This window comes from Tetrao urogallus (genome assembly GCF_951394365.1).
Source record: "Tetrao urogallus genome assembly, chromosome: 10".
Taxonomy (NCBI): Eukaryota; Metazoa; Chordata; class Aves; order Galliformes; family Phasianidae; genus Tetrao; species Tetrao urogallus.
The window spans coordinates 19,434,618-19,456,392 of record NC_136823.1 but is presented as its reverse complement, the minus strand read 5'-3'; the positions used below and the strand labels follow the sequence as shown (position 1 = coordinate 19,456,392).

The 21,775-nt window shown below is 51.6% G+C and overlaps 1 protein-coding gene across 1 annotated transcript; it reads right to left on the bottom strand.

Moving 5' to 3' along the window:
* Window positions 1-1,478: 1,478 nt before the first annotated feature.
* On the bottom strand, window positions 1,479-20,962 carry LMCD1 (LIM and cysteine rich domains 1; the record flags this gene model as incomplete). The annotated part of the gene is made up of 6 exons (XM_079540377.1): window positions 1,479-1,637; window positions 1,825-2,040; window positions 6,766-7,101; window positions 10,651-10,906; window positions 11,462-11,550; window positions 20,936-20,962. The coding sequence occupies 6 exons, from the start codon at window positions 20,960-20,962 to the stop codon at window positions 1,479-1,481; spliced, it is 1,083 nt and encodes a 360-aa protein (XP_079396503.1).
* Window positions 20,963-21,775: the final 813 nt, after the last annotated feature.

Below are 21,775 nucleotides of genomic sequence, written 5' to 3'. Positions count from 1 at the left end.
AGGCATCCTCTGGTGGCTGCAAGCATGCGGAGGTGCCTTCCATCACATCTGTCTCAACTGCCCTAAAACAGTGACCAACTCTGCTCCTCCCATGATGGGGCACAGCACCCCTGTGGCTTGCATGCAGTGGCAGGCACAGCTTCTACCAACACCCATTGGCAAGTTACTCACTCATAAGTAAGAAGATCCATGGAGAGCATGGAGTGGACTTTAAAGAGAGAGACCAGCAGTTTCTGCAGTAGAAGGAAAGCTTAGCAATTGTGAGCTCCTTACACACATCTGCGAAAAAATATTCCAGTTGTCTCTGGCAAAGAATGTAGACATTTAGTATAAGAAAAAAGACTGAGCACACCAACGTTGGCCAGCCTGGCCTCACTGGCATTTTCTGTGACTAATAAGCGTTGCATGACTCAGGAAATGACCATCAGCAGCAGAGATTCAGTGCAGATCCTGGAACGATGTCACCCCAACAAGACCTGGAGCACAGGGCTGACCTCGCTCAGTGTGTTCATCCCTGCTGGATGGAGTCACTGACATACTAGGGGGGAAAAAACTGGTGTTGCAGCATTTCAGGCACCGAAAAGCCAACAGGACAGATTAGGCTGGAAAGCTGTTTTCTGTAAAACTCGTGCTCAAAAAACAGCTGAAAAAGTTCCATACTTTAAATGCTTAACTACCTCCAGTGTAAGGCAGGAGCACAATGCCTCTCTGTGCAAACACTCCCTTGAAATAACAGACGGTAGGAGGCAAGCAAGATAAAACTGGGAACAGGGCTTGGGTGAGAACTGCCAGAAGTGTTTGCATTCCAGCTCCATGGCTAAAACCCAGACTGGCGGAATTAGTTGGCTGCCCAGCACTCGCCTGCCCTTGGGGAGATCTGCATGGCTCCGTCTCACTAAGGTTCAACCAATTGCTCTGCTGCCATCTTGTTCCTTGCTTTTACATTATTGTACACGTTAGAGAAAGCTACAGCTACATGTTACTGCAATTCTATATTGTGTGCTTTCAGAAAGTAATCACTCGGGTTAATCAAATTGCTCAAAACCATTGATTTAGTACAGTTGTCATCATTCTGTTAGTGCGAGACTTCCAGTATGGATTTCAGAAGGTAAAAGCAACCCTTGTTTCTGACCATGACCATAGGTTTAGCGTGCCAAAAAATATTTTTGAGATGTGTTATTTCTGAAAGAACACTGCAAGATGTTAGTCATGAGAAGCTTTGAGAGACTTTGTAAAACAACACAGATCTCAGTGCCCTCCTAACAAGAAATGTGGGTACGTCACACCGCACGCACACACATTTCTCCTGTTTCCTCCCCTACTAAACTTCTTTCTTCAATCTCTGTTGGATGCAAAGGGGTACTTGGTTGCTTGCAAGCGAATAACCAGACTCTACATTTTTTTTTTAGCTGTCCACTTTTCTTGTCAGATTACCCCATCTCCAGCTCGGCCTCAAGCACTTGCAGCAGCCGCACGGCTCAGAGGCGCTTGCTCCGGCTGCAGGTCGCGCACCGCAGGCTGCCCTTGTCCAGGCTGAAGGCTTTGCCACTCAGCAGCGTCTCGCACTCCAGGCAGGCGAAATGCTTCTTGTGCCAGGCCATCCCCTCTGCCCGCTGGAACTCCTCCGAGAAGATGATCTACGGGACAAACACAGCGCCGCTCATTTCCGCCATCCCACCGGGGCGGGCGGCCCCGGCAGCGGGACGGAGACACGGCGGGCTGGAGGAGGAGCAGGGCCAGGCTGCCGACACAGCACGGCACCCAGAGCGCCCCGGCCCAGCTGCTCACAGGCAGCGCAGCGCAGCCCGCCTGCCCGGCCCATACCTCGTCGCAGCCGGCGCAGCGCGGCCGCAGGCTCTCGCAGTAGTGACGCCCGCACCAGGCGGCCCCGCTCTTCCAGAAGTAGATGAGGTCGACGAGGGGCTCGGCGCAGCGGCAGCAGACGAAGCAGGCCGGGTGCCACAGCCGTGCGTAGCCGGCGCGCTCTGCGTACACCACCGGGCAGTCCTCCGGCACCGCCTGCTTGCAGGTCTCGCAGCGCTGCAACAGAGAGCGTAACGCTGGTGCTTCTGCTGCTGCTTCTGCTGCAAAAACTGCGGCAGTGGCACTGCTGCCTGTGCTGCCTGGCTCTTTAGACACTACTGTTCATGGCATCTTTTTGATGCGTCGTTCCTATCCACCCATTTGGTAAGCTTGGCAAAACAGAACTGCGTGCAATGGCAAATGCTTCGCACTGCGAAATGGTCTGAAGGGACCGCCGTGCTCTGCTCGACATTCCGTATTGCAAAGGACAGGGGAAACAAAGCATGTAATCCTGCACTGCCCAGGCTGCTTTTGTCCTAGCTTTTGCTCTGTGAAGATAAATTTAAGAATGCCAAAGCCAAATTTCAGCTTGAAAGGCACAGCAAGCAGAAAGCAGTCTGCAGTGATGCTATAGAAACAGTGCAGTGAGGTGAAAGAGCAAGAAAACACTGAAGAGAAAGAGATGCGTGCAGCTCAAGGAAAGGACTGGAAAAAATGTCTCAATCCTGCAGTGGGGCTCAGTGACACTGACAGAATCACAGAGCACTCATGGCCAACAGGAGCAACATCTCCAACTGCATTGTCCTCTGTAAACATTTGGACAGTATTAAGCATGGATTGAGCACCAAATCTTAATTAAAAGTCATTATAAATGTGCATCTGCCAGCCCTCATCTGGAGCAGTGCTCACGGCCTTCCAGCCAAGTCCTTGGGCAAGTGAGCCTGGCACTGCCCACTGCCAGCTCCATAAATGCATGGCCTCAGGGGAAATCCCCCAGAACCGCCAACCTGTGCTAAAATCCAAATGTTATCTGAGAGAAAGTTAAGTCATACCACAGTGCCTAAAAATGTGTCGTGTCAAAGGCAGACACTATGCACAGAAATAAGGAGCTTTGGTCTCTTCTAATTACCTCTTAACAAGTATGTCTCTACATAAGGCAGATGTCACTCTGCAGATTTCAGCAGTGCTCTCAATTTACAGCAGTCCAAGGAGGTGGACTGTGGTGACCGTCTGTGCCTGCAGGGTGACCCTATGGGTGGCTAACAAGCTCTGAAGTTCTGCTCTGGCAACCACGTCCAAGCCGGGCTGGCGGGCAGTCACTTCAGCTCCCATTCAAGTCTAGGTAATCCAGCTCATGCTCCTAAACAGCACTGGGGCTTCATCCAGCACAGCCCTGATGGCAAGGTCAGGCCTTCTCCATCAAGCATCAGCATCGCTTTCATAAATAAAAGGTGCAGGGTTAAGCAGCTTGCCTGTCACACCGCCAAGTATGGGCTGAAAGTCCCATAAAGCTGATGCTGGTGCAGCCTTTCTGGGGTGGTTTCTTTATGAACTTTGTGCCTATCTGCAGAGAATTTTACCCACTGTATCTAGCCCCTTTTTGCTAGTTTCTAGTATGAATGCTAAAAAGATCATTCTTTATATCTAGGGAGTTTTCTCCAGCTTGCATTTCCCTTCCCAGCAGCAGGCTGTGGGTCTGCTCTACCTACGCCCACCCCGCTGCTTTGCAGGGCAAGTATTCCTAGCATGCCACACATCTTGCTACTGCCACCTCCTCTGCTCAGTCTGGACTTTTGTGAACTGCCCCACGCAGCCCCATGATCAGTTCCACAGGGTGACAGGCATGTCCTGCTTTAGCAGCAAAACTGGAGCCGTGGAAAAGGCAGAACAAGAGGACACGTACCCAAGCCAGGAAGGCGATATGCCTGCTTCTAGTGCTCCATCAGCCCTTCTAAGCACTCGCAAGAACTATGCAAGGGAGCAGATAAGCTTCCAGTGTGCTGCAGAAGCCATGCTCTCTCTGTTCCTCTACAAAACAAAAACAATCCCACTACAGGAAGTGACAGCCCACAGTGCAAAAGTGGGCTGGCCAAGTATGATGTGCTGTACCTCGGCACGGGCAGACCACGAGGGAAGCACTCTGTGCTGAGCACAGATACGTCCCCACATCCCAACAGCTTCCCAGGCAGCAGCCCCAAGCAGCAGCTCACTGCTCAGGGCACCCAGCTTCACTGCTGCCTTCCAGCAGCCTCCAGGCTCACCCAGCCCAGCCCCGCTTATCTTGCAGGATCTAGCAGGCAGAATAAACACAAGCAGCTTTCCAAGTCAGCTCAAATTTCTTGCCAAAAAGAACTACTAAAAGAAAAAAAAAAAAAAAAAAGAAAAACTAAAACCCCCACTTCTTTCTATTGCAAATTTTCACCATGCTTTTCTTAAGCATCGCATAACTTGTATTCCTCTACCACTCTAAAGAAAAAGTGCCTCTTCAAATTTATGATGGGATTACATTTAAGCACTCACTTTACACCTCCATCATGTAGGAGAGGACTGAAGACTTTATTAGTGCTGCTGCCAGAGGTGCTGTCCAAGAACGCATCCCTCCCCCCCTCTGTTTATCAGCCCTGCTCTCCCCCCTGGCTGCAGCTCCCACAAAAGGAGTTCCTGCTCAGTTTTGCTGGCCTCAGATCTGCTGGAACAACGGCTAACTTGGGCCAATAGCTTAAGGATCTGATGTGTTTGTTTCCAACACGGTGGCTTACAACACCGGAGGACTTTGCAGTTCTGGGAGGGTTAAAGATATTTTGTGCTTGGTGGAAAGCATTCAGCTAATAGGACAGCCATATTGCTGTGGGGCCCCTCTCTGCAGCCGAGAAAAGTTCAAGAAGCCATGTGAGCTCAGATACCTTGCCCTCAGTGATTTACGTTGGCCCTGTTTGCTTTCCTTTACACACCATTTCAACACAGCTGGCCTGAACGTGCAACAGGAGGTTTAACTGCCCTAACTCAGGGACCACACAGATACCTGAGGAAACTGTCTCCGTTTATTTCTTGGTGCAGAGCTCAGTGCCTTCTCAGGTCATTCTCTTCTAAAGCCAGGGTGTTTTACACCCAGCCTTCATAAATCCATGGCTCAGGCAGACACTTTGATTTGAAATAGGTGAAATCAAGCTGCTGGAGCTGACCGAAAGCTTTGGTATTAAATAGGTGAGAGTCTGCGTCCTACTTTTAATGGACTCACGGAAGAAACATGGCAAGCTGCTCCAGAATCAGGATCTCCAGCATATGCAGTTCAGCACCCCATTGCCCTCAGGCCCACCCCTAACCCAAAGGCACTCAGCTCTTCCCAAAAAGCCTTCCTCACTGCTCTGCAGAAGCACGTCTGCGAGTCCGGGATACACAGAGGAGCAGAGCATCCACCTCAAGCCAGGCCATGGCGGGCTGCCTCCTTGCTCTATGGGGCAGGTACCCTCCTCCTCCTCCTCCTCCAACCTTGTGATATTCAACACAGATTTAAGTTACTACAGAAAGCTTCACTGTCTGTTATTTTTCTATGGCAGAACTTTTATCCCCATGCAGTTCTGTAAAATCCAGCAGGCCTTCTGGAATTCCTTACTGTGGGACACAGTCCATTCCCTTTCCTTCAGCTGCATTAATTCCTGCACTGCAGATCACATTAAAAATGACGAGTGTTTTTCTAGAATGGGAAATAGCAGGTCTGCCTTTGGTACAGAAAGAAACCACAGCACTCTGGAGCTTGCGGCAAGCTGAGCTGCACAACACATTGGTCAAAGAGTGGCTTCTGTGATTTTACTGCAATTCCATTTTCCAGCCAGTGCCTCAAGAAAAATAATGCTTTATTCTCTAAGGAGAATAACATCCAGTTATGTATTTTTTTAGAAGGACAGGCTTGTAGTCTAAATAAACCCTAATTGCTACGATGACTTTTATTAATGAGTGTAATGGAAACCTTCCTTGTTTTTTTTTTTTCTTTAAAACTTGAAATTCTTTGTCCAAATCAATGTTTTATTGCAATACTGAAAAACTTTTACTGCATCACCGGACTCTGAAAGTCAGATATGTGTTAATAGGAAAGGACATAGCAGAGGAGAGACATTACCCAATATGGAATGAAAATGAAAACTGCTCTTAACATGTTACAATCTCAGTTTAGTGGTTGCTAGAAAAATCTTGCCTTAAAAACATTCAGATACCATTTCTCCAGCTCTACGTCCTCTGCTACAAGTTACCCTCAAGGGCCAGTACAAAGTATTTTCAGTGAACACACGTTATGATAAGCACATGTTCAGCAGTCACCATGGCCACTCAACTGCGCTTGGAGAATATAAATCTAGAAGGGCATTAGGGAATCTCAGTTGTTTCCTTGTGGAAACGTGTTTCTAAGGCCAGAGACGTGTGCTCTGCACCATGTCCTCCGGGCAATTGCAGCCTCCATGGTACCACCTCCGTGTTCACAGCAGTGTTCATGAGGCTGAGACACTGCCTCCTCTTGCTTGCATCCCTTCACTTGCACTGCTGCAGAGGCAGAGCCAAAAAAACTTGCTCACATGCTGTAACACACAGCTTCTGATCTTATTTACACCCCATCACCTGGGAACAGATCATGTTCAAACTTTCAGAGCTGCCAAGAATCCCAAGTGGAACTCACTTGTTCTCACAGCAAAGGGGAGAAGAGGCCTTTGCCCACCTCGCTGGCTCACCAGGTATGAGTTGCCAAGGAGGACAGACAGCCCTTCCCTGCTGCCTGGATGGGTACAGTGGCACCCTGGGGCCTCTCAGTGCCACACCACAGACCTGGAGATGCCAACGAGCATCACCTGCTTCCATCACCACGAGCGGGAGCAGAGCAGCGAATGAGGCACGGGCAGCTCCCACAAGCACCTCTCTGGCACCCATTTCCCAGCCGTCCCCCCAGCAGCCCCCATCCCTCCAGGCAGGACTTACATAGAGCCCGGTGGTGGGCATGCTCTCCAGGGCCCCATTGCTGGTCTCGGGGGGCTTTTCGGCCGCCGGGCCCGCATCCTTTGCCTTGCCCTCCTCCTTGGCATTGCCAGCCTGGCCCGGCAGGGCCACCTCCCCAACGCCCAGCGCCTCCGCCTTGTACTTCTTCACAAAGTCTTCCATCAGCTTCGCCTCACCCTCGGCCAGCCCGCGGCACTGGGACGGGTCGTGGTCGTGCACCGGGAGCTGCCGCACCAGCTGCCGCCGGCGGTAATGGGCACCGTCAGTGCCTGCCACCGGCTGCATCTCCTTGGGGATCAGCTCCATGTACTGCATGGCCTGCGAGGGTGAGAGGTGACAGTCAGCACGGACCCCAACCCTGCCACCCCTCCAGCTTCTGACGGGCACGTGGGCAAGGAAAAACCAAGTGCGCTCGGTGCAAGCAGTCACTTGAGCGACTGCCGCAGGGACCAGGGCTGAGGGACACGTCACCCATGGAGGGGAACTCAGGAGGGCACCCCAACCCCCCTGGCATGCACACAGGGCGATTTACGGGAAGAAATCCCTCTACAACTCCCATAAAGTCCTAAACAGGAAAGAGCAGCCAGATGGCTGTTGAGCCTGAATCTCCGAGGCCAGCACGACCAGACTGATTGTGCAATAAGGGGAAGGTGTTTTGCCACGGATGCCCTGCCATACAGCACATGAATGCCAAGAAGCCATCCCCAATGTTCCATTTCCTACCCAGCTGGCCACTTGCCACTCCCATAATAGCAGTGTGAGCGGATCTTGGAGAGGCTCATCCTTGGAGAGGCTCACCCACATCTGCAGGAAGGGGCTCTGCCATTTACTTCTTGCTGGCCCCGTGCTTGAAGGGAAGGGAGTTTCCTACTCAAGGCATTTTTCCTATTGTAGTGTGAAGAGCAAATGGGCAGCCAGTTGGCTCTCTGCCACCGGGTCTTAACGACCAGCATCCAGCTGCATTAGATTTGTTTCTTACTTGGTCAGCATTTGAAAACTGAACTTTAAAGGAATGGAGAAGTGATTAACTATTCACTGTACACAGTCCAGCTCAATATGGCCTTTTAAATACAGAAACACAACTCTGAGCAGCTCATCACACTTGTGTAAACTTCAAAGTCAGCTTCCACTTTGTCTGCCTTCAGCCAAACAGCAATATTTCAGGGCAATATTTTCGCTTGCAGCTCTACGACAGCACCAAATAAATGATTTAATGAAATCACATCTTCTTCCCCATGTCTTGGAGCATATGTTAACCTTTCTGCACGCTACATTAGACATCAAAACTCAGTCTGCTGTGATTCCATGCAGTGACAGGATGGATACCTAGAAGCCTGCTGGGGCAAAGTCACAGCCTTGTGGGAAATTGTGGGAGGATGCTGTGAAAGTGATCTGCTACCAAGATGGCTTTCACAGAAGTCAGAAGACCTAACAGGAACTACAGAAGCAAAGGACAAAAATTCACTTAAAGCTCATGCCAGGCCTCACACAGAGTGCCTCACAGAATAAAGATACAGCCATTGACACCCGACAGTTGGAAAGAAACACAACCAAAACAATTATCTGCTGTATGATGAACTTTGAGACAGAGCCCACAATGCAGCTGCTGGCACGGCTCAGCTGCAGCAAGAGCACCAGCAGAGAGCAGTGGTGTGGTGTAAGCCTAGTGGAACGAGACCAATCCACACAAATGGACCAAGGCTACTGCACCCTCACAGCAGATCTGTGAGAGCAGAAAGTGCCAGAAGTGCATCTGAAGCACCTCACTGCACCCCAGTGCCAGGCTCTGAGCAACATCTCTCACTGCTTCTAAAAGGGTCTGTGCACTGGGCAGCAGCTCCCCGTCTCTGTGCACACATTCATTGCGACTTCGCTCTCTGGTCAAGGGGATGCCTACAGGTTTAACTGCATGTCTTAAAATGTGTCCAGAGAATAGACTAGGAAAATAACACCAAAAACTGAAGGGCAATAAAAAGCTGCTTCTTTTGCTACTATTGTGTTGTTTTTGTTTATTTGTTTTGTTTTGTTTTGTAACATTTTACTGCTGTTAAATGCTATTTTATGGTGCCCAGGTACATTTTGAGAAAGGCCATTTTAACTTCTCACCACAAACTCCTGCATTTTGGAGATATTTTAGGAAGTGCTTTATCCACTTTCCCCAAGGACCCCAAATATGTACCTCCTAACTTACCCAGGCACAGCTTGATGAAAACGTGCCCAAGCTTCCCCTGTTACTGGGCCATCCACTTCAAGACAGCATTATAGAAAAAAACACCCAAGTTTCCACTTTGCCATCAGAAGGAAATCACTGGAGTGAGTCAGTTACACACTAAAAGCTTTTTGGCCAAAGTCTCTTTAGAACTATCACAAGAATTGTTGACGTCCAGTAATTTTCCCAAGTCTGTCAAGTTGATCATTAAGCCAAAATTTATCAAGATTGTCTTCAAAGTTCCTGAGCACTGTCTATATGAACTAAAACTCTTCCCAATCTGTTTAGGCACAACTTCAGCCTTGAGAGACAAGAAGTGCCAGGGCACCATGAAGCACCTTCACTTTGAGCCTTCTCTGTTGCTGGCTCAGCGTTGCATCCTGCTGCTTGGAGCTGGAGCTGTGCACTGCAATGCAAACACACATCTGCAAGAGGGAACATCTGTGCTCAGTGTCACAAAAGTGGAAACAGTGCAACGGCAGCGGGGCTTGGGAACAGAGCAGCCCTGCCTGGGGCGCCAGGTGCTGCAGCACTGCCCTGCAGCCAGCTTTCAGCAGTGAAAATTCAATTCCTGATAAATGCAGGGCTGGGCAGAACGATTAATAAATCACATGCTAGGCTGGAGAAGTGCCATCATTGTTCTCCCCATCCCTCAACAAGTTCCCTAATTCCCCCCGGGACCTATGGAAGGCAAACTTTGGTTAAACAAACATTCCTGCTGTGCTAACTCCAACCAACAAAAAAGCAAGAGGGAACTCCAGGCGGTAGCACTGCGACTGAACAGCCAGACAGTGAAGTGAGAGGCAGCCCTGGCCCTGCACTAACGCCAGGGCTCTGCTCCTGGCAGCCCCAGAGCAGCCCTCCAGCTGTGCGCCCAGCAGGGCCCTCGCAGCAGGGTGAAGGCTGCTGGGCTTAGGAATAAATCACCAGCCTGTCACTTGGGCCTGCAGTTGCAATTTCACATTTGTTTCCCAATTTGTCTTCTAAAACAAAAATCTGGTTGCAATTCTAAGTAGCTTTAAACTATTTGCATAATTTGAAGAGCTGTCCAGTAATGAGCATAATGTGTAATATTTCCAGTACCACAACAATCAGACATCAAATGCTTTCCCCCTAAAAGCCCTCTCCTGCATTCTCTGTACCACCCAACCTTCAGGCTGGATATTAGGAGCGATTTCTTCTCCCAAGAGCAGTCAGGCACTGACAGAGGCACTGGTATGGGCTGCCCAGGGAGGGGTGGTGTCACTGTCCTGGGGGTGTTCCAGAGCTGTGGGGATGTGACACAGAGGGATGCAGCCATCGGGCATGGTGGGGGTGGGCTGGTGGTTTTAGATGCCTTCTCTGACCTTAATGATTCTGTGATTCTTCGTGGCTGGCAGATGGAATCTCTCCTCAGCAATAGTTTTATAGGACATGGACGTTACCAAAGGAGCAAGTGTTCTTGTTGTAAAACATGTAACGACTTCTACAAGAAATGTAAGCTAGCCTATAAAAACCCAAAGGCAATACGTTCCTCTTTTCTACCTACTTTGGATATTTACACAGTTTTCCACAACACTAAGCATTACGAGCATGTTTGCCAAGCTTTGCTGTTCTTCCTGGCAACTGTGCTGCAGGGCCGAGCTGTGCCCTGCTGGAACCAGCCGCTGTTCCCTTACCAGCTTCTGGGTGAGCCCCGGTGGAGCCCACTCGTATGTGATGGTGTCGAAGGTGGGGTCTTTCCTCGACACGATGGGGTTGGTGATGATCATGCGGTTCCTCTTGTAGATGCGAACGCCGTCCCCTCCTTTCACACGAGCAGTGAGTGTGGCATACTTGGAGTCTGACAGCAGGCGGCCGATTTTCCTGTCGTCCTCCACATCCGAGCTCAGGCAGTGGTCCTCCTGGCTGCATTTGCACGACTTGCATATTTTCCTATGGGCGACAAGGGACATCATGCTTTCAATACGAGCATGGAGGCTGAAGGCTCAGCCACGGAGCTCCCGGCACGTAGGAAGGTTTAAAGGCACGCTGGGGTGTGACATCAGCCAAAAGGCCTTCGTGGCAGAATTGCTCGGGACCCGGCACTGAGCTAGTTGCAATGGCTATAAACCAAAGAGAAGCCTGTAGGAGCATTCTCTGCTGGCCAGCATTTCTATCAAGTTTTGAAAAGACTGACTCTGATGCAAGCCCAGGGTCTTGTATTCCAGTATTCCAGCAGGGTCCTGGAACAAGCAGGGTTGATTCATAACAGCAGCTAATTGCATCCATAAAAATAAAACTAAAGGTAAACTTTTAAGAGTAGGAGCAGTGAAGGAAGGGGGATGGGAGGTGGTCCCCGCTCAGTGCTCACCCAGGCAAGGCACTGTGGCCCTCCCTCACCCTCTGGCAGCACTCAGAGCTCCGTGCTTTCTGTGCACTGAAGGCCAGTGACATGGCAGGACATGAAGGGACGCGCTCAGGGACAGGGCCCACCGCAGCAGACATTACCTCCAGGAATGTGGCTCAAAGCCCATGCAGGTCCCTCTGCAGCGCAAACACGGCACCCCTCGTCCTGACTGCGGCTGGCTCATGGACATCTGGAACAGAGCAGGACATCCATGGGGAAAGGTTTGCTTCTTGATCCTTGGCATTCTCAGGGATCAAGTGTTTTTCCTTAAACTGATGGAAGGGCAGCACCTGTTGCAGCACGAGGGAGCAGCGCTGAGATGCACGGTGCTGAGAAACCAGCGGGGCTGAGCAAGCTGCACTAAGGAACTCCCTCTGCCCCTTGTATCTTACACAGCACCTCATAGCAGAGAACAAGCCACAAGGTGCTTGTCCTCAGCAGCACACTCTGGTACCCCACTGCTCAGGGGCACTGTCAAATGCCAGATTCCTTTAAGGCTGGCTCAGTGCTACCCTGCCCTTGTTGGTGCCTGCTCCCACACACCAAGTTTCTGTACACAGTCTTTATTCCAGAAGTGCTGGCGTGTGCTAGGCGCATATGTTTGTGTACATATGTGGAGTCCCTCAACACACAGCTGAGGTTGCAGAGCTTTCCAAGGCTTAAGAAGGGCAGTGCCTGCCTGGCAGACCTTAATTCAGCCCATGTTGTGACTCCCCTCTGTTTCACCACCCAGCACTCGCTGTGCCCCCCCAGCCCAGCTCCTCCTTCCCACCACATCCCTCTGCCCCAGGCAGCAGCACTGGCACTCTGCTGGGTGCTCCCCATCCTGACAGGTTTCTTCCAACACTTGAGAAGCCCAGTAATGCTAATCAGGATGAAAGGTTTAAGAGCAGACGGTTCTAGAAACTGCAGGACACTGCCTTGCTGACATTATGGCAATCCACAAAAACACATTTCTAAATGTTCTAACATGCACTTGGGTGTATGCACACGCATCCCCCTGCCTCCGATATCCAGAAAACAAAATGCTTTTGGATGGTCAGTGCAGAGCTAGCTCCCAAGAACTGGCATTATGGTTCCGGCACAGACCATGTAACATCTTGTCAGTTCTGGAACGGTGATAAATATGAACCAACTTATTTCTTTTCTTTCCTTTTTTTTTATTAAATTTAAATAATCCCTTATCTTAATGAGTCACACAGAAGCTGAGTACAGACAAGGGACCATGACTGTTTGTTTATTCAAAATGCAAACATCTGGATTAAATAAACTCCTCTGGAAAAGTCTCATTATACAGCCCACGTGGAGAAGCACAGCAGCTTTGTCAGCAGCAGGAGCTGTGGAGCACCCAGGGGGACAGCCCAAGGCTTCGCATCGCCTCCATTGATGCAGTGCCCTCACCAAGACCTGATCACACACCTTTCCCACCAGGATCTGCACATCTCTTTGGAAACCTCTGCTTGCAGGTGTCCATAGCAGGACTCCACAGAGCACAGCCCTTCAGTGTGCGTGCAAGCCACCAGTGTACAGCTGTATGGGAACTGTTGAGTCACGGCCTGACCCACTGACTGAGCACCTGAGGAAGGACTGACAGCCCTGGGAACACGGGTGCAGGCAATGCAGCGGTGTGACCAGAAGGGCTGCAGCCTGGCTGCACCTCTCCTAGACCCCATTTAAGGGCTGACTGCCACTGGGGGAGAATCTCTTTCTGGAGATCCCTTCTTTTGGAGTTTTCTACTACAAGCCTGGAACACAGGTGAGCATTTCATTTTTGATCGTCTTTTTTCACCACAATGACCTCTCCAGCTATAAACCTGTAAAAACCATCCTAGCCGCACCACTCTTAGAACTGTATGTTTGTTAGTTGTACAACGGCCATAGGAAAGTGCATGGGATAAATGCTATGAAAACTCAGCAGCTCCCAGGGTGACCTGTAGCTCCTGCCACTGCCCTGGCAGCACCTCCCCTTGTGGGATCTCAAGGCACAGGAACATCTCCATCTGAAGGACTGCGTGGCTCTTTCTCCCTTAGCAGTGAGAGGAGTTTCCATCTCTGTGCAGTGATAACAGGAGCCCGTGTCTGCTTTGCTGGCTGCCTGGTCAGCAGCACTTCCTGCCCAGATATGGAGCTTCATCTCACAGCTCAGCTCTAGCTCCTTAAATATGCATAAAAGGAGATTTCTTCTTTAAAACAGAAGAGGGAAGAAAAAAAAAAAAAGGGATGGAAACCCCACCAAACCCAGTAAGAATGTGAAATAAGATGACTGTCTTAGACTGTGCCAGTGTCCAAACCCATTTGGGAACAGCAGCGTTAAAAAAGATGCATGAGTTTAAGATATGAAGAGTTTGAAGGCTTTTGTAATGCCTTTAGAAAATGCCTGTGTCAACAAACTGCTTGGAAGAAATGCAAATTCTGCTCCCCGTGACCAGATATACCATGCATTTTAAGACTTCTATTTTGGCTTTTTGTGTCTTATAGCATTCTTGCTACTAAGGAAAAGCAAGTCAGGGCAGAGGAAATTCTTAGGCGGTGAAATGATAGGAAATTGAGGCCATTCTACCCACAAAAACATCTCTGAACAATTTCAGGAATACGCCAGCCTCTTGGTCAGTGCAATACTGTGGCTCATTACACTGGCTAAAGAGAAGTCCATTCTAGACACTAGTTAGTTTGCTCAATTTCTGGAAAAATAGAGAACCCACAGTGACAAATGTCAATGTGGGGAAAAAAAAAAAATCATTCTTTTTGGTTTAGACTTGACTATTTTGGAAAGGAACAGTGGGCTTCCAGGATGGCCAGACAGACCCTGGTTAGAAGCCATGAGCTGCCAAGATTCCACCAGCCCTGCTCAGCTTTCAGCTCAGCTGAGATTTCTGAAGACCTTTCCTGGTGTCTCACCACCCTCTGAGCGCTCCAGCACACCTTGGCTATCGTTCCCTTGGGTCTACTGAAGTTAATTGGAGTTTGTTGCAAGGGGCCATGCTCAATGGCACGCAGAGGAAGAGCTGTTTTCACATCCAGATGACTTGAGAAGCCTTTTAAATAAGCTTCTTTCTACTCTTTTCACAACAGTGATTCTAAGTGCCAAACATTTTGTACATCTGAGAAGAGGAGACTCCAGACTAAGCTTGGTAAGCATCTCCCAGGCAGCGTTCCTCTCGTAGAAACCATGCCATCCCCAGGCCAGCGCTGCAGGGAATCACACCAAGCTTCTGGATCGCTGGGAGGCCAACATGGAGCGCCCAGGGCAGGGTGCACACAGCAGCTGCCACAGGCAGAGACCTTCAGAAATGCCCCCTCCCTTCCACAGCTGTGCCTCCAGTGCACAAATCTTCCCACTGCTCTGTGGGGTTGGCTCAATATGGACGCAGAACCCTGTGCGCATATCCAGCCTAAAGCTGCAGTGATGAACAGCTTACCAGCAAACGCATCACATCAGCAGTTGGGATGAGGGCTCCTGCAGCCAGTGATGAACAGACTGACAGGACTTCATGGCATGGAAAAACATCTTGGGACACACTGAACACAGAAGGAGGGGGCAGCTCTAGCTCCCAGGACGCTCATTCCATGAGATGCAACTGCTTTATGGGAACGGTAGGAGAAATTTAATATTAATACCAACTTGACCAGAGCTTACAAGAAGGGCAGCATGGGAAAGCTAACACCCTATAGCTGTTTTTGCACAGAGGTGATTTATCTCATGTCACTACAGGATCAGGAAGCTCTTAACGTCTGTAACACAGATTAACCAAGTGCTTTCCTTTAAGGACTTTGAGACTGAGATAAGAGGGAACAGAGCAGGATCAGCAGACCGGTATCCAACCCATCACAGCATGAGCTGAGGGGATGCTGACCAGGCTCTGCACTGCTCACAGCCTGTTCCCCTCCCAGGCAGGGGCATCCACCTTCACATGGTGAAGGATTGCTTACTGACAGCATGTAAAAGTAATGCAATTGTGACCCTGGCACTGGCTCAGCTTTCCTGCTTTTATTTTGCTATCAGACTAGGCTGCTCTGTACACTATCACTTTGGCTATGCTTAGGTAAGGCACAGGGTCAAGAGAGCTGATAAATTCCCCTTGACACCTAGCAAAAGTACACCACATGTTGTGGGATTGGGCTGAGTGTCTCCCAAGAAAGGTGAAAACAGGAAAGCAGAGCCAGCTCCAGCTGCAAAATCAGTCACTGTAACAAGAACACAATAAGGAGATCCTTATCTGAGCAGGGATACTTTGACCACACTCCCTTGGAAGCCTTCCCTCAACATGTCCACCAGAACTTTGGTCTAATCACAAAACCAGCCTGCAGTCGGTGGGTCTCTGCTGCCAGGTAACAGCAATAGAAGGAGAGGTGATGGCTTCAAATAGCACCGGGGGGGCACACGGTGCATTAGAAATAATTTCTACTCCAAAGAGTGGCCAGGTGCTGGCATGGGCTGCCCAGGGGTGTTCCAGGAACATGGAGATGTGGCACTGAGGGATGTGGGCAGACCACCTCCAACACCACAGAGGTGATGCGGGCTCCCCAGCGTGCCCCAACCCTACAACCCCAGCCCAGCAGAGCCCTCTGGGTGGGCTCCTCCACTGCAACCATGTTTGGGGATTGAGAAGTGCAACTGTGAGAAAGGTTCTCCATCAAGGGAAACAAGTACCATATTCACAATGGGTGGGAGTGGTTCGCTTGGCAGAACCGATTCATTTCTGGGATAGGGATGGATAACAATTAATTTATTGTCATTACTTGACTGTAAAACTAAGCTTGCGTAATAGGGAAGCAAGTCAGGCTTCCTTAAAGGAAGTCCAGCAGCTGGAGAGTGTGAACACCCGTGCAGATGGAATTAACTTGTGCAAGCAGAAGCAACTGCCCTTACAAGTGCATTAATACACACACATTGCTATAATAACTTTGACTTAGAAGAATCAGAACAGCATAGGATAGTTTCATTTTCTCTTTTTCACAGATGACAAATATTTATTATAGTCATGATCTAAAAGCAATTTGTTTCCCTTCCAGATTGAGCACAGTTATCTGAATTACCATGCTCATAAGAAAACAAATTGCTTACACACAGACTGTCGTTTGCCTCAAATTCTCTCCAGAGGGTTTGAGGATGAGTTAGGATCATCTAGAATACTGGAGGCATTAACTGATGTTACACTTTGCAGAGTAAGAAGCCTGTTGCCTGTTATTTCAGCAGCACAGAGACTGGGGAAAGGCACCGGTATCTGAGGAGACTATTTCCATGGAGCTGCTCAGCCTGCAGCGTGTCAGAGATAACCAAGCAGAGCCTCCGCAGACATCCTGCTCGTCCAAGAGCAAATAGTTGGCAGCATTCCTCTCCACACCAACAGTGTGCGAACTAATGATAAGAGAAGGGAGGGCTTAAAGAAAATAAGTTGAATAGATTTTTCCACAACCAAGACAGCGCTTCAGACTTTTGGACTAAACTAGAAAACCAAGAGCTGCAAGTAGGTGTGCGGAATGGGAGGAACCCAGCTGGGATGCCAGGTCGCAGGAGCACACAGCCGCTGTGCTTCATTCAGCTCAGCCCTCTGCCCTGTAGTCCTGCAGATGACCGGCTGCTTTCCTAGGACAGGTTATTTCCCAATTACGTGCTACCAGGAATAATTTGCCAAAAGCTGTGCAAAAGCTGATCCTAAGGGAGCAGAGCCCCTTTCTTGGAAGGGGAGGCCTGCAGAACCCCAGCATTGAGGCTGCCAACAGATGTGTACAACAGCACTAGGTGAGCACGCTGTGTACTGGTACCAGCCAGCCGTCCCAGTGCTGGAGCTTCTCTTACCCAGGGCTGTGATGCAGTGCACACATCCCCGTGCCCTGCACACATCCCCATGCCCTGCACACATCCCCATGCACTTCCCCAGCGCTTCGACTTGCACAGCCCTGACTTACACGTACGCCCTCCAGCACACACACTTCTGCTGTTCATCAGTGCTCATTTCCATCCCACGGGGATCACCCACTTCCTCAGGAAAAAGGAAGGGCCTTTCCTGTTCCTTGCTCCTGACTGGTTCTGAATAGTTATTGCTGAGCAGGTTTGTGATGCTGCGCCCAGCAAGTCAGGCCTTAACAATTTATGATGCCTCAACTCAAAGCTTCCACTCATCTCAGTTGCATGGCCAGCGGCACAGGACAGGTCTGCCGAGCCGTGGGGGACTGCAGAGCTGTGGTGAGGTGGTGCATGCATGGAAGCCAGGCTGGAACCAGCAGGAAGCAGCCCTCCTTTTCCAAAGCCTGGAAATCACTTCCTTGAGATCTTTCTTTCAGCTCATTCTGGAAACTTCTCCTGAATGGCTGAAATACAATATTTCTTTCACATTTTAAAAAACAAAAATCTCAGCCTGAACAAATACTCCAGACTCTCCCTCCCTGCAGGATGAGAAGGATTTAGTAACTTGTAAATTGTACTTTATGGGTTTAGATTTAGCCCCGAGTCCAAGTCCCAAAATAAGCTCTTTAACCCATGTCCTGCTTTATGATTTCATATCTATAAATACTTGCTCAGAACTAAGCAGGTTTCTTCATTAAGATCAACATCTGCTCCTCCAAGACAGCTGCATTTCCTCTGGTTCCAGCACTACTGCGTTGGCTACCTGGAGTGGGGATCTCAGCACACACAGCCTTACAGAGGGCATGGGGGGCAGGCCATCACCATCCATCACCCTGCACCACCTGTAACTGCTGTGCCCACACAGAGCCCAGCAGCTCCTCGGCCAAGGGCAGCCTGACACAGAAGGTGCTGCTTCTCATAACAAAGGCCTGAATTCCTGATAAGGGAGAGCAGCACCATGAAGCAAGACAGAGTCTCGCACACATAAATAGCTTTGCAGCCCAATTGCTAAGAGTTGCAAGGTCCAGCAGCAAGGCTGAACTGCTTGCTCAGTTGCTGACAGTACTTGCACAAGAGAGCACGTGCACATGTAGATGACTAATGTGACTGCATTGCACACACAGTGGCTGCAGTGTTTACTACCACTGTCACTGCACGCCCCAATTACTTGCAAGTGGCTTTGGATAGAACAGATTTCACAGATGTGCACTGCAGAAGGCTCCTTCCAGACACAGCTTCTGCTAGGAGAGCTCACTGTCCGATAGCAGTCCTGACCACGGCGCTGCAGGGCATGAACTGTACAGTGGGGAACACAGCTGTGGGTGAAGCCTAGATGTGTCCACCTTCATCACGGGATACAGCTTATGAAGCAATAATGAAGGAATCTGAGTCTGCAATAGCCTCCAGTTGTTAAAAAGCCCCACATTTGGGGCTTAAAGGGCTGATTTCTAAATCCTACCAGCATTCTCACGCACCTCTGCAGATACATGCAGGATTCACACACCCCAGTGCTGCACCACCCACCCGTGGACAGTCCCACAGCACAGCAGGGCCTCCCTTCTGCCATTCCTCTGCTTTGGGTGCTTGCAGAAGTCCGTGCTAAAGAACCGAAGAAGTAAAATGCTAAAGAACCAAGAGTTATATTAACTGAGTAAACTTTACTTTGGCTTTGAACAGTGCTTTTAGCTTAGAGGGTTATTTTCTTCTCCTGAAAAAGCCCGACTGAACGCAGTGAGAACAGTACACAAATCCCGGTGCCTTCTGCGGCCGCACTCCAGCTGAGCCGGCTCCAGGACGGCACAAGGTGCCAGCCATCACACTTTATCTTTGTTTCAAGTTTTAACTCTCCATTTAGAATTCAATCTAAACAACCCCTGTGCCAAGCAGAATGCCGTCCTGCTCATGCTGTTTTAATTTCCTCAGAAAGAATCCCATAATGCGCTAGGCAAGACATCAACGATAATTAAACCCAACAGTGATTGAAAATCAAATTTTCAGGGCCCTGCAACAAGCCCTAATGAGTTCCAGACCTGCCTTCCCGGCCTGCTCAGACCGGCTGCACGGTGCTGCCAAGCCAAATTAAAATCTGACAGTATTGCACCCTGTGCCCAGAAAAATTGCCCTTCTCATGATTCAGGAAATTAAACAGCCGTCTGCCACGAAGACACCCATTTGTCTTTGGGCGTATTATTCAGACGGATCCTGGCTCAGTGTTTTCTCTTGTTTTCGCTGTGCCATTCCATTTCCCGTTCGAAGCGCACAGCAGTGGGGATGGTTCCCCTGCCCTGCCTGCAGCCCAGGTGAGCAGGGGCAGGCAGCACCGTGCAGACAGACACAGGGACACGCAGCTCTGTGCTGCCATGTCCTGAGCAGGCACAGCCTGCACGCACCATCACTCCCTGTCCAGATTCAAGTGAAGTGACAGCTGAAAGTGCCCCCTTGTCCTTCATCTGAGGGGAGCTAACGCCAAGCCATGTGTGCTGGAAGGACTGGCACGCAGAAGCCTTTCATTGGGTATTTCAAGCCCTCTGAGCTACCACTGCACAGCCACATGGCTCCGGCCCCTCAGGGATCATACTCAAAGCTCCCGGCCAATATGCCTAGTGCAGACAGCTTTGTCCCACAGCGTTGCTGCTGCATGGCACAGCATCTCGCATGCTGCTCTCACCCTCTCCCCAGCCCAAGGCTGAGCCCCGAGCAGGGGCAGAGCTGGTGCTTGATACCAACCAACACGCAGCCCCGGACACAGCACTGCAGCCCACAGTTGCAGCTGGGACTGACAAAGAGGCATTTCCCACTGTTGAGAGCTGTCTCGCTCAGCACCTGGTAAGAGCCTGCCTCCTACAGTGCCCCAGGTACAAGGCTGCAGCAAAACGCGCTGCCACGCTGACAGGTATTGCGCTGCAGGACGTGGGATGGCGCCAGAGAAGGCCCTCACCAAGCGCTGCACCGTGCCCGCAGGGCAGGATCACCGCACCGGCGGGCAGCAGGAGCTGCAGACGGACCCCTCCTCTCAGGTCAGGAGAGGCTCCCCCGGCAGCCCCGCGCCGCCCCGCACAGCCGGACACGGCGATCCAGCAGCGCTGGGGGTTCCGCTCACCTCCCGGCGGTGCGGCCACAAAAAGGCACCGCACCCCTCGAGCTCGCAGGAGCCGCGGCTCCCCGGCAGCCCATTTCCCACAGCGCTCCTCGCCGTTAAAGTCCCTTCCGCGCAGTCTCACACCACGCCAACGGAGGGCGGACACTCGGGTTCATCTGCTCATCCCACAGCACCGCGGCAGAGGTGCGGGAGTTTTCAGGTGGCCGTCAGCCCCGACGGCCCGAGCGAGGGCAGCCGGCAGCGCCCGGGGGTCGCGGTCTCCGACGTCGGGAAGGCGCTCAGCCGCGCACCACGAGCAGCCGCCGCTCCGGTAGAGCCGCCCCGGAGCGCTCTCGGACCGAAGGGCACGAACCGCCCTTCCACAGAACTTAGAAACAAAGGGGAGCGAGTCCACCGACCGGCCGCAGGGAACGCTCCCGGTGAGGAGCGCAGCCACCCGAGCGCCGAGCCCCGTCCTCGGCGGGACCCCGCCGGCATTCAGAACGCTGCTGCAGCCCCTGCCCGCAGCGATCCGCCGGCGCGGCGGGCATCCGCACGGCGCCCGCACGGCACCGCGAGCACAGCCCGAGCGCGGCCGGAACGGGACGCGGTGCCGGAAAGGCGCCCATCCCCGCGCCCCGCACGCACCTTCTGCACGCCGGGACTCAGCTCCATCCCGCGCACCGCCCGCAGCCCGCCGGTGCCGCACCGCACCGCCCGCCGCCTTTCATTGGCGGCCCCCGCGGCCCCGAACGGCCCTCGACCAATCCGCCGCCGGCAAGAAACTTTTTCGCCCAATGGCGTGGGAGGGGGCGGGGCCTGGCGGGGAGCGCCGGGTTGCGCCGGGGTCCGCGCTGCCTCGGGTCCGCGGAGCGCGGCGAAGGGGCGCCTCAGGTCAGCGGCGGGCGCGGCGTCCGGCAGGCGGATGCGGGGTATTTTTAGCAGAAAACGGCGTCTGAAGGCACGGCTCTCTTGGCATTGCAACGCGTTCCGAGCGACCAAACGTGCCTCTGCGTGCTGGGACGTGGGAGGGCTGGGTCTTCTGCACGGTTTCTCGCAGACGTTGCGGTGCCCAGCACGTATTCCCCCTGTCCCGGTGATGGAGGGACTCACCGCCACCCCTGCTGTCCAGGAGCCCGGGAGGAACCACCCCGAGCCACCAGAATCCCACCAGAAAGGAGGCTGTGGAGCAGTGAGGTCCCTGGCCTTACACAGACATGTGGAGCGGGCATGGTTTGTCAGCCCCACGTCGCAGAGAGCTTGGCAGCCACCGAGAGCACTTGACATGGCAACGGGATGACATGATCTCGCTTTCCCAGCGCACACAGGCACGTGGTGACCTGGGCAGTAGGAAAGAATTCACAAAGATTCCTCAGCCCCGTGGGGCACGGCGGGGGGACGCTGCCACCTGCACTGTTGCCACCCCCAGCAGTGATGTGCATCAGGGAGGGAGGGGGCTCTGCTGGGGCAGGGATGCGCCCCATGGAG